The 15160-nt window shown below is 39.4% G+C and overlaps 1 protein-coding gene across 5 annotated transcripts in view; it reads right to left on the reverse strand.

Annotated features, from left to right (window-relative positions):
- Nucleotides 1–15160, reverse strand: part of usp2a (ubiquitin specific peptidase 2a) — a 42374-nt gene that overhangs the window by 10880 nt on the left and 16334 nt on the right. The window contains exon 1 of one of the 5 annotated variants that reach the window (XM_079353929.1): nucleotides 7140–7672. The exons of 3 other annotated variants lie outside the window; for them this stretch is intronic. In XM_079353929.1, coding sequence (XP_079210055.1) covers nucleotides 7140–7295 — 156 coding nt within the window. In that variant the 5' untranslated portion in view covers nucleotides 7296–7672. Of the gene's footprint in view, nucleotides 1–7139; nucleotides 7673–15160 lie in introns of those variants that run through there. One more of the 5 variants, XM_079353930.1, reaches the window with a different exon arrangement.

Below are 15160 nucleotides of genomic sequence, written 5' to 3' on the forward strand. Positions count from 1 at the left end.
GGATAAGAAATGCTCTCCAGGCCTCCAAGCGACAATTCAAGAAAACAACAGCTCTGCCAAATATAATTCTTTTTTTTTTCAGAGACTCACAGAACAATAACTCGAGCTTTTATTTTCACCTGATCTCACTGTTTGTTGAAATCTAAATCACCTGCTACCGTCACCTGAGGGCCATCATGAAGACTTAAACAGTAAAAAGTAAAAAGCTGATAGGACTAGAGATTGGGGTTTCAAGATTATGTGTGTTCATTTATCCCACTTTAGATTATGATCTACACATTGAATAGTGAAAACAAACATTGCATTTTTTTTTCACGTGGTGCAGGCCGACTGTCAGCCTTGTTGAGGTTCACATGATCTGAAGCATGTTTGCATGTTCAGTCCGTTCTGAGTGCTGATGCAGGAAATGCTTCTTACGGTTACATAAATAACCTCATCTGTCTGGTTCTCATTCAGGGGGGAATTCATCTACAGTTTAATTAACTCCGGCTTATCTAAATCCTCGTGTCTGTGAATTTCACTGTGAATAAGTCACTTGATTAGCAACTGCCTGATAACACTTTCTCTTGGGTGCAGCTTGATGAACAGTAAGATCCTCTCTAGTCCCATTAAATGTTGTATCATCTCTCTCTCTCTCTCTCTCTCTCACCTCTGGAACGTCGGTCTACCTTTGCTGAGTAACGCCACATCTTGTCTCAAAAATAGCAGCTTTGCTTTTAATAATGTCAGCTGGTCGCCACGATTGGCTGATCCTTGGGCCCGACCTGGCAGACGTCACAGCGACGGAACAACGTAACAGCTCTGTCTCCATAGCAACGCTATTCTTATTTATTTTTTTTATCACAGGATGGGAAAAGCCAGAGGACATGATGACACGTCAGTGACAGGGCTGAGTGTGTGTGTGTGTGTGTGACTCAGTGTGAGCAAAGGATGACTTTGACACTTTTTAAGAGAGAATCTGAAAACACACCGTCCTTTAGGTCTGATTTGTAAACTTTTCACCAAATACAGTAGTTTTTATCTGAAGAACTGACTCATTTAAAGGCATCATGGGAAACATCATCTTGCATCTATAAAAGAACACACTGTGATTACGTCATTTTTAATGGTGGATATTTACGTTAATTTGGATCTGAATACACAGGGTCTTCTGAAACAGCCAATCAGGATGTTAACAATGCAGCGCGCAGAGAAGGAAGTCTTGGCTGGAAGTCATTTATCGCTCACAACAAGCCTGTTTGGATGTCAAGTCCGTTCTCTCTGATTCAATCCTTCCCTCTCTCTCTGTTTGACAGAGTGTGGAATGTAATTATTTAATCCGACTCATTACGCCGTTCTGTTGAAAGCTGTGTGTGAAACAGGATCTGTTCATTTGTCCATGTGAGGATCCAAGAGATGATCCAAGGAGCATTTCTGTAACCACAGCTCCATCTGTTCTGCTGTGATTCTTCAGGAAGCAGGTTCTGCCCGAGCAGACAGGGGTTACAGAATGAACCATTCAAAGGACATGTACAGTGTAAAAAGGCGCTGCATTGTTGATCTTAGAGTTGGTCTAATATCACTTCTTCGGAGTGTTTTACATTTAATGCATAATCAAACTGTCTGAATGTGTATATGGAACACTTCTTTATGAAGATGTGTTTTTCTTGTGTTAACTTTCATTGTTGCCTTCTCAGTCATGAATATTTAATGTTACAGAGACATAAAAGATCTGAAGAAAAGCTTTAGGGTCTTCAAACTCTTTGAACCCTACACGACTTCATTCCTTTGTGTTTTTTAATTGTTGTGATATCTTGAAAAATGATTTAAATGCATTCGATCTGTAACTGTCTATGTAACTGCAATGTGTTTCTGGAGCTTTGTGTAAATCAAAGTGTTGTCTAGTTTGATCATAATTTCAAATTCAGGACGGAGTTCATGCTCTATACTAATACTGAATACTTATTGCACCAGCTGAGATGTTTCCAACGTAGGCAGCAGTTTCAGTCTTTCTCAAATCTAAAACACGGTTGTCATGGTGATGCTTTTAAAAGGTGGGATAACTTGAGAGGGTGAGGATGAGCAGAGGGTTTTTACGATGTTCGCTGATGACACAGTTTCTTTGCAGCTGTGTGCCTCTTTTCTTACCAGTTTGTAATCCTTCTGGCTACCTGGAAAGCGTTGAGCTTTCAGCGTTGTGAAGTACAGACCCACAGCCTGCCAGTTTCTCTGCCCTCCTCCTCTGGTCTCTTTCATTGAGGCTTTTCAATCAGACCATCACTCCACAAGCTTTATTTGGTGAACAGTACAACTCTTTCTCTGAATGCACGATTAGGACCTCGAGGGAGAAAAGATGGTAAAAACACTGATGATCAAAAGTTATGTAAGTCAAAAAGTCAGAATAATAGATACAAGTATGGAAACTATCAAAATAAAAGTACAAAAATCGGACTTGAATATTATCATTATGAGCATACGGAGAGGCAGCCCAGGGGGGAGACTTTGCAGAAATGAAAGCCTGCTGCCTACACAGGCTAAGACGGCACAATAAAAGCACTCCAGCCCAGGTTAAGGAGCTTCCTAGAGACAGTATGTGTACCTTTGGCGTGTGTCCTGATGGGACACTTAATCAGAGGGATGGAGGGAAGTGGGTCAAAGAAAGGTGAGAGGTCTAAAAGAAAACAATTGTCTTCATCCTCCTGTCTTTATGAGAAAACAAAACAAAGAGTTCAACAAACGCTGTCCTGATAACTTAAAATTTTAAGTTAGGACGTGATTAGGATATAAAAAAACAACAACACAAATAGTCCTCTGCACCCAGTATTTGGTCTTTTCTAAAAAATGGAGAAGCACTTTTATGTAGGCTGTGTTTGAGCACCACCAGCAGGTTTACGTCCACACCTGTGCTGAACATGGCAACACATTTCTCCAGAATCAGGACTCGATGCGTAGGGAAGGAATATGATATAATCACTACGCTTCAATCACAAGCTAACATTTAGCCAGAAATCAAAACATTTTGTTGCCGCAGCAAAATGTATTGCAATAATTGAAGCAAACTCCAGCAGTCTGTCTAAATTAAACACATATATTGGCAATATTATCAATCAGTAAAATGACAGATTGAGAAGTAGCAAAATTTGACAACCTTACACAGCATTTACCATTACCATTATTATAAGATGCTCTTTAAATACTTATACCAGTGCAACCAGTATTAAAAGCTTTATGCACACATTGTGTAGGGTATACATATACATACATGCATATATATGGGTTCATATATGTACGTGTGTATGTGTATATATATATATATATATATACACACATACACACACACACACACACACACACACACACACATACATACGTATGTGAAAAGAGGGAGGTGTGCAGATCAACTTGATCAACAATCAATCAACATTATGGTAGGCTGAGAGCTCGACTGGAGAACAGGAAGCTAGCAAGACTACAAACTGCACATGGTGAACACAGACGCTAGTCAAAGAGCTACAAAACTGCATGTTGTGGACTTTGATAACCCCCCCAAAAAACAAACAAACAAAACACAACAAGAAAATGACTGGTCTACATACTGCAGAGACTTGTTTTCTACTGCTTATATTAGTGTCTGGTGACATGAAAACACAGCTGCTCACACTAACTCACACCTGCACACACACTTGCAGGCAAACAAATACAAGTAAGACCCTCCATCTTTCTGGTTATGTAAAATAAATACACACTCGGATATTTGGAATTCCAAGTTTCATCAGATCAGTGAGGAGACGCTCATCACTCAGCTTGGGGTCAAACTAAAAATCAACACTGTCCAGATACCAGCTTGTGAGAATGAGAGCAGAAAGCTTTAATCTGCAGGAAAACTCCACTCAGTGTTAAAAAAGTGAACTTCCAGCTAAGAGGTGTCTGTTTACATTCTACTGAACTATGTGCCCTCTCACAGCACGCTGCGCAGCTGAAAGATTACACCTCAGTCTAAACAAAGAGGCCTTTAGATTTCTTTTACCCAAGAATTTACTGAGCGTGTTAATCCAACCCGACCAACGGAGTTTGGTTTCATTAAAACAACACAATGTATTCAGGTTTAGACACCAAAACTACTTGTTTAGCTTTTAGAAAAGATCTGAAACAGCTCTACAGGCTTCAAGTTGCTAACCATACCCATCTACCTGACTTCGGGTGTTTTCACACATGCACAAAACTCCTGAAAATGTCATGTGAAACAACCAAACAACTACTCAAAGACGTTAAAACCTAGTTCCGCTGGGGGTGTCAGGTATTAATCAATTCTAAATCAAAAACAATTTAGTAACTGCTCCTTTAAAAAGAAACAAGAGATGTTTCTGGAAATGTTCAGGGTAAAGCAGATTAGTGAACTTTTCACCCAAACTTTCTTTAGACCTTGTAAAATTGTAAAATTTCCGGGTGATGTAGAAGGAAGCTGTTGAGTGAATGCAGAAGGAAATATGAAGGAAAATTCATTGCAAACAGGCAGGGAGGAACGCTTATGTTGATGTCATGCAAACAGTGTGTGAAACATTGCAATCTTCATGCAAGATGCTAGCATGTTGTTTTCTATACTCTTTGTTGATATTATGGATATGACTGATAACAGGAGGATTCATACAAAGGCAAGAAACTGTCATTTTATAATCCCTTCGCCCTCATCTTGGAAACATTACAGCCACAGCATTTTCTTTCTGTTGTCAGACAGGACAAACTTCACGCTGGGAACGACAAACTACTTTAAAAAGTTTTGGTGGAGGGCCAGGCTATCCGGAAATGTTTCTGAATTTTTTGGAGGACATTTGTGAAAATGCACACCTGCACAAATGATTTACCCATCTTTACTGTTCATTATAGTGCTTTAAAGAAGATCAGTATCAGCAGGTCAGACCAGGTATAAATTGTTCATCATAATCAGCCAAAGACATTGCATTAGGTGCATCTATGATATAAAACATTAAAGACAAAAACAAATTATAACTACACGTACAGACAAGATGTTTAATATTAATTCCAACCCAGTGACCCTTCACCCTAAGCAACTTGTATACTTTTTACCAAGTAAAAAAGTTCAACGATGACAATATGTTTGAATTGATTGTCTGTCTGTCAATCACCTGATCAATTTCTTGATTCGATAATGACCATAATGCTTATTATGGAAAACTGCAAAAAGAAAGATGTTTAGAAAGTTGTGACAAAAAGTAACCTTTGACCTGTCAGCTGTTTGAGCTGTGCACTTGCAATGCGAAAAACATGTGCATGATCAGAGATAAACACGTGCTCTTGTGTCAGTACAAACACCTGCACACTTACGCTCTCCCGCACAAGTATGTGCACATACTGAGATAAAAAGACAGAGCACTTTTCCTTGGTGTTTATGCGAGGAGAGGAGGACAGAAGCTGCATGGAGGAAGAGGAAAAGAAGAGAACAGGAGGAGCAGGTGGAAGGTGACAACAAAAAAGAAACAGAGCCAAGCTGCCGACCTGACCAAGACTCAAGTGTATTCTAATGTGATTTCTCATTACATAACAGAAAGCTGGCACACAGCCGCTGAGCTCAGTAACACACACATTAACATCTGCAGCTCAGATTGTTTCCTCCTCTCGTTTAGGACAAAAAGGGCTGACAAGTAGCCCTTTAAATCTTCCTTTAGTTAACAGTGCTCTTTTCATTTTATCCTTCATTTGTCTTCAAAAGGTGTGGAGGATCAGAATGAGTGTCTCATGTCTAAAGTGAAGCCAAGTGCTAACAGGACAAAGTCTCTTAAACCGCCCGAGTACACCTTGCAGTACGCTGATGGGGAACCTTTGAGTTGTAAAGGGGACTAGCATATTATTGTCCATCAAATCTAACATCACTCATGGAATACTGATTCTGACATGTTCAAGTCCTTCTGGCATTAAAGTTGCGTTTAAAGTCTCTGACAGAGAGTGCAGAGTTAATTACACTATCTATAATACACAAATGCATTGGCAATGTTTCAGTACTGAGGTGTCACCAATGTACTTGTGCAATTTAAACAATGTGCAGAATTTTGCCTGCAATTTTTCTGAATATTAAAAAAAACAGCAATGGGTGCATGCTGAAAGACTTGTATTTGTGTTATTGTGGTACCATAACAAGTATGAATGCTGTTTTTTTTTATTTACTAATTTTGTATTACAATTAAATTAGTACATTTCAAGGATTTAAAACTGCAAAAAATGTAAAACCAAGTTATACTTTTGCTGTTTTCATGCTAGTGCACCCGTGGCATTTAACAAATTTTACCCTGAACCTGAGGAGATATTCAAATATTTTAATGTAAAACTAGCTCACCAAGTGTGCACGGGGAAATAGCTAGTTTAAATTGAAAGCATAATTCTGTTATCTGAAGGCTGAGACAGCAGCACTGTGTGATCAACTATACATTAATGTACAAGTGGCTGTGTTCACATGGAAACAACCAGAGGCACATCCTGGATATTACATTAAGAAAGCCCCTTTGAAAATAGGTTAGTTCTTTATGTGTTTCCATTACAGACCTACAATGGTATACATAAAGGGTACTATGAGCAGCAGAAGTGTATGAGGGGGATTAAACGTGGGTTATGTAACCAGTGACCTGCCAGTGCAGGCCTACTGATCCTGGCACAGCGAAATACAGAGGCTTAAAGAGAGGCTTACCTCTGCAAATGACTCAGTTCAACATTAAACTGACATCATCTCTGACAGGATACATAACACTGAACATCTGTCCTGTTTACTGTGACTACATTACTACTGGTAAAGAGCCCGCTTCAACTCACACATAATATAATAATTTAACATCTAACACTGTGTAAGAAGAAAATATTTTTATTAATAATGTTCACACGAACTATTAGTAACCATCCACATTGAGTCATTTGATGACATGAGATAACTTGGACCCTACTACAGGCAACCGTTCACTGACTGAACACGAGCTCAGTGTTAGTGTATTATATAAGACGGATTTCATAGTACATGCCAGAAGATTCCCGGTGCAGTTTTGAGAGTTTTAAAGTCATAGTGCGCTGTAAACGTTAGATTGGCTGTTTTTTTTTTTTAGCAGAGGTCCCCTTCGACACAGAGAGATAACGGTAACGAAGCGGGCACTGCCTCTTACCTTGGCTTGGTTTATTAGAAGCCCTACGAAGGTGGACACCAGCATGGAGCCGGACATGCTCCCCTTTCTCCGCATCTCCTGCTTCAAAAACGGGAAAGCTGTGGCCGGCGGCTCCTCGGGTACGGTGACCGTGTAGGACTGTCGCATGCTCGGCATGCTGGCGGTAGGAAGAACCGATTGGTTCAAGATACTCAGCCGAACAGTGAAGGTCTTCTGTCCTCTCCTACTCTAATGCTGTTTAGTCTTTCGTATGAATTAGACGTTTGCCTCCGTTCCTGATAGGCTCCCAGCCAGATGTTTGTCATTCATTCATACATACGACGGCAGAGACCTCACAAATCACGCCGAATTGATGACCTGTGGCTTTCCTTTTGAATAAATCTACCTTCAGTGATTTTCCTGTACATGAGAAGCGGTGAGGCACGCACTAAACGGATATAAACGATTAAATTGTGACAAAATAGGCTGCAGCTGCTCTTTCATCCTCCGCAGGTGTCCTCAACGTGCGCATCAAATCATTAAATGGCAACAAATAAATCCTGCATTGTGCTACCACTACGTTTTACATGACTCAAGCTCCGCCCCTTTTGGCTACAGTAAAAGTCAGCCTACATCAAACGTCGGCGACCGCCTCCAGTCGAGCTGCTTACGTCACTGCACATCCTTCTCCACACTTCAGTGAAGGACTGTAGTAGAGTAGTCATGTCATAGTAGTTTAGGCAGAAAACCAACTCATATTCAAATGTTATCAATAGCAGCGTCATGAACAAGATGCGAGAAATTGTGACAGAAGTAATGTGTTTTGCTACTTAAAGACTTTCTTTGATTCTGCTGTCCTAAAAAAAAGGGCAATTAATTAAGGTTCCTGTGGTTCACCAGCGCACAATGAGGGTTTAGTTTTTATTAGCTTCACTCTGTTGCAATAAGAGGATAAAGAAGAATTACTGCTGCAATTCTAGATTAAACCAGCAGTTTGATAACCCACACTTATCGAAAAGAAAAGAAACAACAAAAAGACAACTTCCTGCTTGTGGTCAATGCTTTTTTCCCAATCCAATCTGAATTTAACCAAAGGTAATGTCTGATGTCTGACATTATACAAAAACATCCACTATGTCAAAAAAAAAGCATATACATTCACACAAACCCATCCACTGACTGGTTACAAGATCAAACTCATATTTATTTCATCATTTGCCTCTTACACATTTTTCTCACTTTTACTTTTACATGATGTTTACAAAATGTAATTTTTAGCAGCAAAAAAAAAAGGTCAATGTTAAAATGTCAGTTTTTTGCTACTGTTCTATCTTTTCACATTTAACACTAAAATTAACATATCTTGTCATTTGGGTGATATAATTGCCATTTCATGTATCACCTCAGTTTTGTAAATAAAGCTAAGTTATCCGAGATGATTGAAGCTAAAATGATTTTTAGCTTGTGTGTGTCAAGGGGAAGAAGTGCAACATGTCCCCACTCCCCAGGTCTTATGACCCATGGCAGGCTCAAGCATGTGTGCACAACAAACATCAGGGAGTACATTCCTTATGTGTGTGTGTGTGTGTGTGTGTGCGTGTGTGTGTGTGTGTGTGTGTGTGTGTGTGTGTGTGTGTGTGTGTAAATCCTTGATTTGGAAAACTACAACGTGAGAGAAGGGGGAAAAGATACATAGTTTGTTTTAAGATCTCAGCAGAAGAGCAAGAAGCTGAGCAGCAGTCAGCTACACTAAATTAACCAGAATAGACTGAAAACTCTCCACTCAGAAGTTTACATAAAACCAAGTTACAACATAATTGCCTTGGAGGGTAATTCATTGTTGTTAATAGCAGACCTGATCTGTACTGATAGTTCTGCAAGGTACACAGTAATCTTTTTCAGCACCGATACTAAATGCCTATAAGTCATCTCAACCGTACAGCAGTATGCAGGAGAGCTCAGGGCGGTGTGTGGGAGAGGTCGAGAACAGAGTGATACCTTCAGTGTCATGCTCCAGAACAGAATGAAGTCTTCTGTACAGCCAATGCAAAACTGGATGTGAGGTTTGTACGAGGTTAGTGAACTATTAGCATGCTCTATGGAATGACTCTGCATGACTCCTCATAGACTCCTATGTCATGAATGAGGAAAATGATATCAGAAGTCAGAAGCTAAAGAAGAAAAAGACAATGGGACAATGTGGGAGATAGAGCATGACTGATAAGAGGTAAAATATTACAGTGAATGAACAGATTCGGGCCTGTGTCCACTGTAAGGCTGGGTTTTTTTGTGTGCTGGCAGAATCAATGCAGTTCTGCATTTTCAGCGCTCAACGTCCTGAGTGCAAAAACCCCGTCAGCATCAGTTCAACTTCTGGAACGCTTCCACGCTCGTTAATGACACTTCACCCTCACCTACCTATCAAACTCAAGAAGGGGCGGGACTTCTGAAGTCTCTCTTAGAGGGTATAATTCAGGTCTTAAGCTGAATGCCAGGACAAGCTACTTTGACATTATTTTCATGTTTTCAACAGTTGTTCCCGAGGGAATTAATCAGACATCCTGATGTATCAATAATGATTTTTTTCCAATATATTAGCTATTGTAGAATGTCATGACGTTATAATTCTCTTGGGCCATGTATAGCATATAGGAATCATGAGTTAGCATGTGACTCTCACCCCAACCCACAGACCCCACAGGATCAGTTTGTGCCACACTCCAGAGCTGAGTGCACACGCCACGGTCTGTCTCCGGAGCGTCCCAGAAGCTCCGTACACTCCAAAGATGCAGGTCTGATTTTAGACTTGTGTCAAGGTAAACAAGGTCATGATTTAGTTCTGATTTCCTGTCTTGTTTTAGTGTTTTAGTTCTCATTTTTCCCTAGTGTGTTAGTGTTTCCTAGTTTGGTGTTTAGTGTTTCTTAGTTCTGTCTTCAGTGTTTCCTGTGTTACTTTGTATCCTTGGGTCTTTTTCAAACCGTCCACTACACCCTAGCCCTACCCACTACCCCTCCGTTTGCGCGTCCGCGCGGAGGGTCCGCCATATTAAGTCCGTCTCAAACCACTTAGCGGGGAGTGGTAATGGGCCATAAAACCCTCCGCCAGCGAGTCTGCACCGATGCCCACTTGATGATCACGTGTAACGCCTATTGCGTCCGGTAGTCACGGAAGGAGTGACCTGTACAAAGGTAAGTTCCGTGTGTAAGTGTTTGAACAAACCAAAACACTGCTCCAACTAAGATGGACATTTAATATGATCATACACACGTGAACAACTTCACCTGTTTATTGTTTTAAAGGTTCAAATAAAAGCCTCCTCTTCTTTTCTTCCTTCTGTTGACGTGTTTATTTGACTGAGTTTCATATTTAAAGGGACTGTTGCAAAAACTAAAGAATATTAAATTATGTTGCAGACAACTTGTCACTGTTATTTATTTATCATTGTTCTACTTTTGATTTCTTTGTAAAACTTAATTTCGGCTACAACAAAAAAATAAACGTCTTGCAGCTGTGATGTTCATTTATAGTCTCCTTGTCTGTGCTTTCATTTAAGCCAACCTATTCTTTGATATTATAATAAATTAACATTAAATTATAAATTACAATAAAATGTGGGCTCCATCTGATCGTTTTGCTATAAGTCTACGCTAATTTTCATTAGAGAAAAATAATCTACATAAAGACTTTTACAGAATGTATTACGTACATTAATAATAAGCCGTTCCCCCAGAATGCAGCTGAGTAACCATGGTAACACACACTTCCTGTTTCCACCTGAGAGAGTGAAGTTTGTCCCAATGCCTGCTGCTGTATTTCTACCCTACACCTGGATGGAGGGGACTTCATTCAGCTGCGAGTGTGACTTCTGTCGGAGTGCACTCCGTCACGGAGGGGGAGTGTGTAGGGGTTGGTTTGAAAAGGCCCCTTGTGTCCTTCTATGTTGTCTGTGATGTTGTTTCCTGTTTTACTTTTGTGTTGGGTTTAGTGTTTCTTAGTCTAGTGTGAGTGTTTCCTGTTTTATTTTGTAATATCTTGTTTAGGTTGTGTTTGTTGTTGTCCTCAGTGTTCTGGTCTTGTGTTCTTTGTCACTTGTGTGTTTCCCGCCTGTTTGATTACCCTGATTAGTCTCATCTGTGTCATTAGTCTCACCTGTGTCTGATTACCCCATGTCTATTTAGTCTCTATGTTTGTTACCCTCATTGTCAGTTCATTGCAGTTAGTCTGTCCTTGGATTTATTTGGTTTTGGATTCTCTTTATTTATTTTTTAAGTAACTTTTTGTTTTTGCCTTTTGTTTAAGAAATATTCTTTGTCTTTTTACCTGCAATTGGGTCCTCCTCCCTGTTTTTCTACCTCTGTCCGTCACAGACGTAGAGACTGATCGTATAATCACTACATCAACCTAACTTAAAAAAACAGGCAACACATCAACCTTGGAGAGGCAAAGGAAATCTTTTTTTGTATTGACTAAATCTCATCTAAATATTAAAAAGCTGGTAGTTATATACAGCTTGAGCTCTCTGGGGTGACCTTGATGTATCCTCCAGTAACACCCATAGCACATAGCCAAGTACGTGAACATGCTTAACACAAACATGACTTTTGGACAGAAGGAACAAGGGATCTAACCATTAAGCCATAAGAGGGAATACAGTACATCTATAGCTTTTAGATGTCTCCCTGTTCCAACACACCTGCTTTAAATCAATGTGTTGTCATCAAGCTCTGCAGAAGCCTGATAACAAGTCGCTCATTGGATTCAGCTGCGTTGGAGCAGGGCGACATCTAACAGTCTGAGGTAGCCGGCCCTCCAGGACTGGAGTTTGACACCCCTGATCTATACGCTCTGTCAGTCTGCTGAAGTGGTATATCAGGACAATTACACTTTTTCTGTCAAGTGTATTCATTTAATGTAGTTAAATACAAAATAGATCCTGGATGAAAATGTAGAAATTCCCCGTTTCACATTATTTTGATGAAGGTGGAGATCTTAATGTTGATAGAATAGGTGCAGTATTTCATCTTTTGACAGGAGCTTTAGTGTTGTGTTGAAGCAGCGACCTTGATATGCAACACACTGACACACAAAACCCAATCAAACTGTCACGGCTGAAATACTCAAGTGCTGGCCTACATTTGGAATGAACAAAGAAAAAATCTAAACACACAAGTGAGAGGAGTCAGTACAAACAGCTGAGGAAACACTGCACCTCACCTGAACAACAACTTGTGATGACAAATTTATTTGTACAAGTCTGAAGCTTGTACTTTTAGACATCCAACCAGCCGGGCCGTACACAAGCCAAAAGTTCACTTTGATCAGCTTTAGTGGTAGAACTTTCTGATCTGAGACATTAACAATACCTCTTCGGATACTTTCTGTTTTTGGTGGAAAGATGAGATGACAATATGTTTTTAAGAGAACTCGTACTGTATATCTAATGCTGCCTTTCATTCATGGGAATGAGGTCACACCTGAGTTGAGCGTGCTCCAGTTGCAAGTCGGAAAAGCAACATGAACACCTCCAGAAGTACCTTTGTTTTGTTAGCTAACACCAGACGATAACAACACACTTTGTGATTGTATGTGCACAAAAATAGCATTGATTCTATGATTGCACTGTTTGACTTTTTGAAGCAACCCTGAGACCTCTGCAAACATTTCGTTGAGTTTAATGTTTCATAACTGATGAAAACAATGAGGGGAGAAAAGAAAATGAAGCCAGGTTGAAATAAACTGTTGCTATCTTTTCAGCTTGGTTGGTCAAGAACAGCTCTGCATTGTAGGTGACCCAGTTTGTGAAATACTAAAAAACATCAAGTGCAAGCTAACTTATTGATAAGCTAAATTGCCACTGAAGTGTAATGTCCGTATTGTTAAGACTCACTAAAAACACCGTAAGCTAAACCATCTTAACTTGCTCGATTGACATGCTTAGTAAAATGAAGATATTTTAAATAAAATACAGGCAGGTGAATGTCATTAGCTTTTCGAAAAATGGAAAACTCAAGTGAAGTACGTATATGTCAAACATCTAACCAAATACAGTCATATAATATTTCACAACAGCAGGAGAACTGGCGCTAAATTATTTTAAGGGATGCATAAGTTAAGTCAACAAAGCGGTTAAACATCATCCCCCTCGCCAGTCTGCATCAGAAACACTAGTGGGTTAAAAGTATTATCAATGTCTTTTTCAGTTGTAAGTAAAATGCCAGTGATTCCCACACATAGACAATACCGTGGTGGGCCATCTGGGTATATTTAGCGCACTACCCTGTACTATAAATGTAATGATTGAGATGCAGCAGTGTCATTCTGTTGTAATAACTGTATAAATGTAACAACTGGTGAATAATGTAACAAAATGCTGAGCCTAAAATTAAGTAACTTTTTGCCTAAAATGTAACAAGTTGTCATATTATTAGGAGAAAAATATTTTTCCTCTCTCATAATGTATGTAATGACCCCAAATAATAGTACTGTACCCACAGAAGAGCTGTAGCTGTGGTTAGGGGACCTGCTCTCCTCACTCTACTGGGATGTAAACAAAGGGAACAGTGAACAAACTACAACAGACAGAGGGCTGCTAGTTTGAGCACTGCTGACATTAGATACACAGCAAACAAATTACACCATTTACCTGCAGACAACTTTAAATAAATGCTGCTCAATGTTCATTTCTGTTCTTTTAGGCTTGTCAACAAGTCTGGATTTAAAGGAGCAATTAGTCTCTTAGGAAAGTATAAACCAAGTTAATCTAGAGTCATGCAGTAAGACTGTATTCCATGGATATTATGAAATTGGCAACAATACAAAGAAAACATCTAGGTCACATTGAACATGCTGGTATTGAAATAGTGATAATATCACTGTATATAAAGAATGCCTGTCTTATTTGACCACTTGATCAACAATGTAACTGCAGCTCTGTTTGCTAAAACTCTCAGAGGAGAAAAGGAGGCTCTTTCAGAAGAGAACTGGAAGATAAAAAGTGATCAAACTGGGCCAGATGGATAAGAAACAGAAAAAACCCACCCAAACAACAACAAAATGAAGAACGAAGCAGCAACATTTCTATGGATGTTATTTCTAAATGCTTTCTTGTTTCATAAACACTAATATTATGTAGGTGGCTAATGCCATAATATAGGGCCGTACAATGACTCACAGTTTCCTCATTACCAAAATGTTACAACTGTTACAAATATGTTTGTTTATTTCTCGTTTTTAAATACAATAAAAATAAATCTTTATCATATTAATACACAGGGTACCAAAATGTATCAATACCATAAACAGACGTGAAATGTGTGAATTTAAAAAGCAGTCTATACGAACTTGCTTGTCACTCACTACATTATAGCTATACTGCAGTTATAAACAATTCAATTGTACACAAATGTGCCAATCAAGCTTTCTTTTAACTGTTTGAGTACGAGAATTTCATATATGGGGGGAAATACCATGTTTATTTCTTTATCTGTCTATATATCTTATGCAACCCAGTGTGCCTCTTCGATTTACTTTTAGTCATATTATTTATTACAACATCTTCATTATTTATCTCTGTTATTAGTTAAGTCCCAAATCTGCACAATGTCGAGTGTTTGTTTGTTAGTAAGTGAAATGAAAAACCTCTTTGAAGATGTGATGCTGAATTCTCATTTCACTCCTGACATTTTGAACTCTACCCACGGTATGAGAGTCAAAGCTGTGGCTGCTCTCTTCTCTTAACTCTCCGTCAGTGCAGATCGGGAGCATGAGGGTGACTACAGGTTTCCCAGAACAGACGCCTGGGTTAATTAACAGCTCCAAAAGCTCAACTTGTGACATCCAGTTTGAGCCATGTGTTTCTCAGTCTGTGTTGGTTACATCACATTGTTCATGTTCAGTCATGCCCATTCCACTGCAGGAACATGTTTCAGTTACTGATCTATATACAGTCATAGATGGACATTAGCTTAGTGACTTATTTCCCAGTTTAACTAAAGTTTAAGTTCGGTCTCTCAGGTCCCCCCCCCCCCAAAAAAAAAATAAA

This window comes from Symphodus melops (assembly GCF_947650265.1).
Source record: "Symphodus melops genome assembly, chromosome: 10".
NCBI classification, from domain to species: Eukaryota; Metazoa; Chordata; class Actinopteri; order Labriformes; family Labridae; genus Symphodus; species Symphodus melops.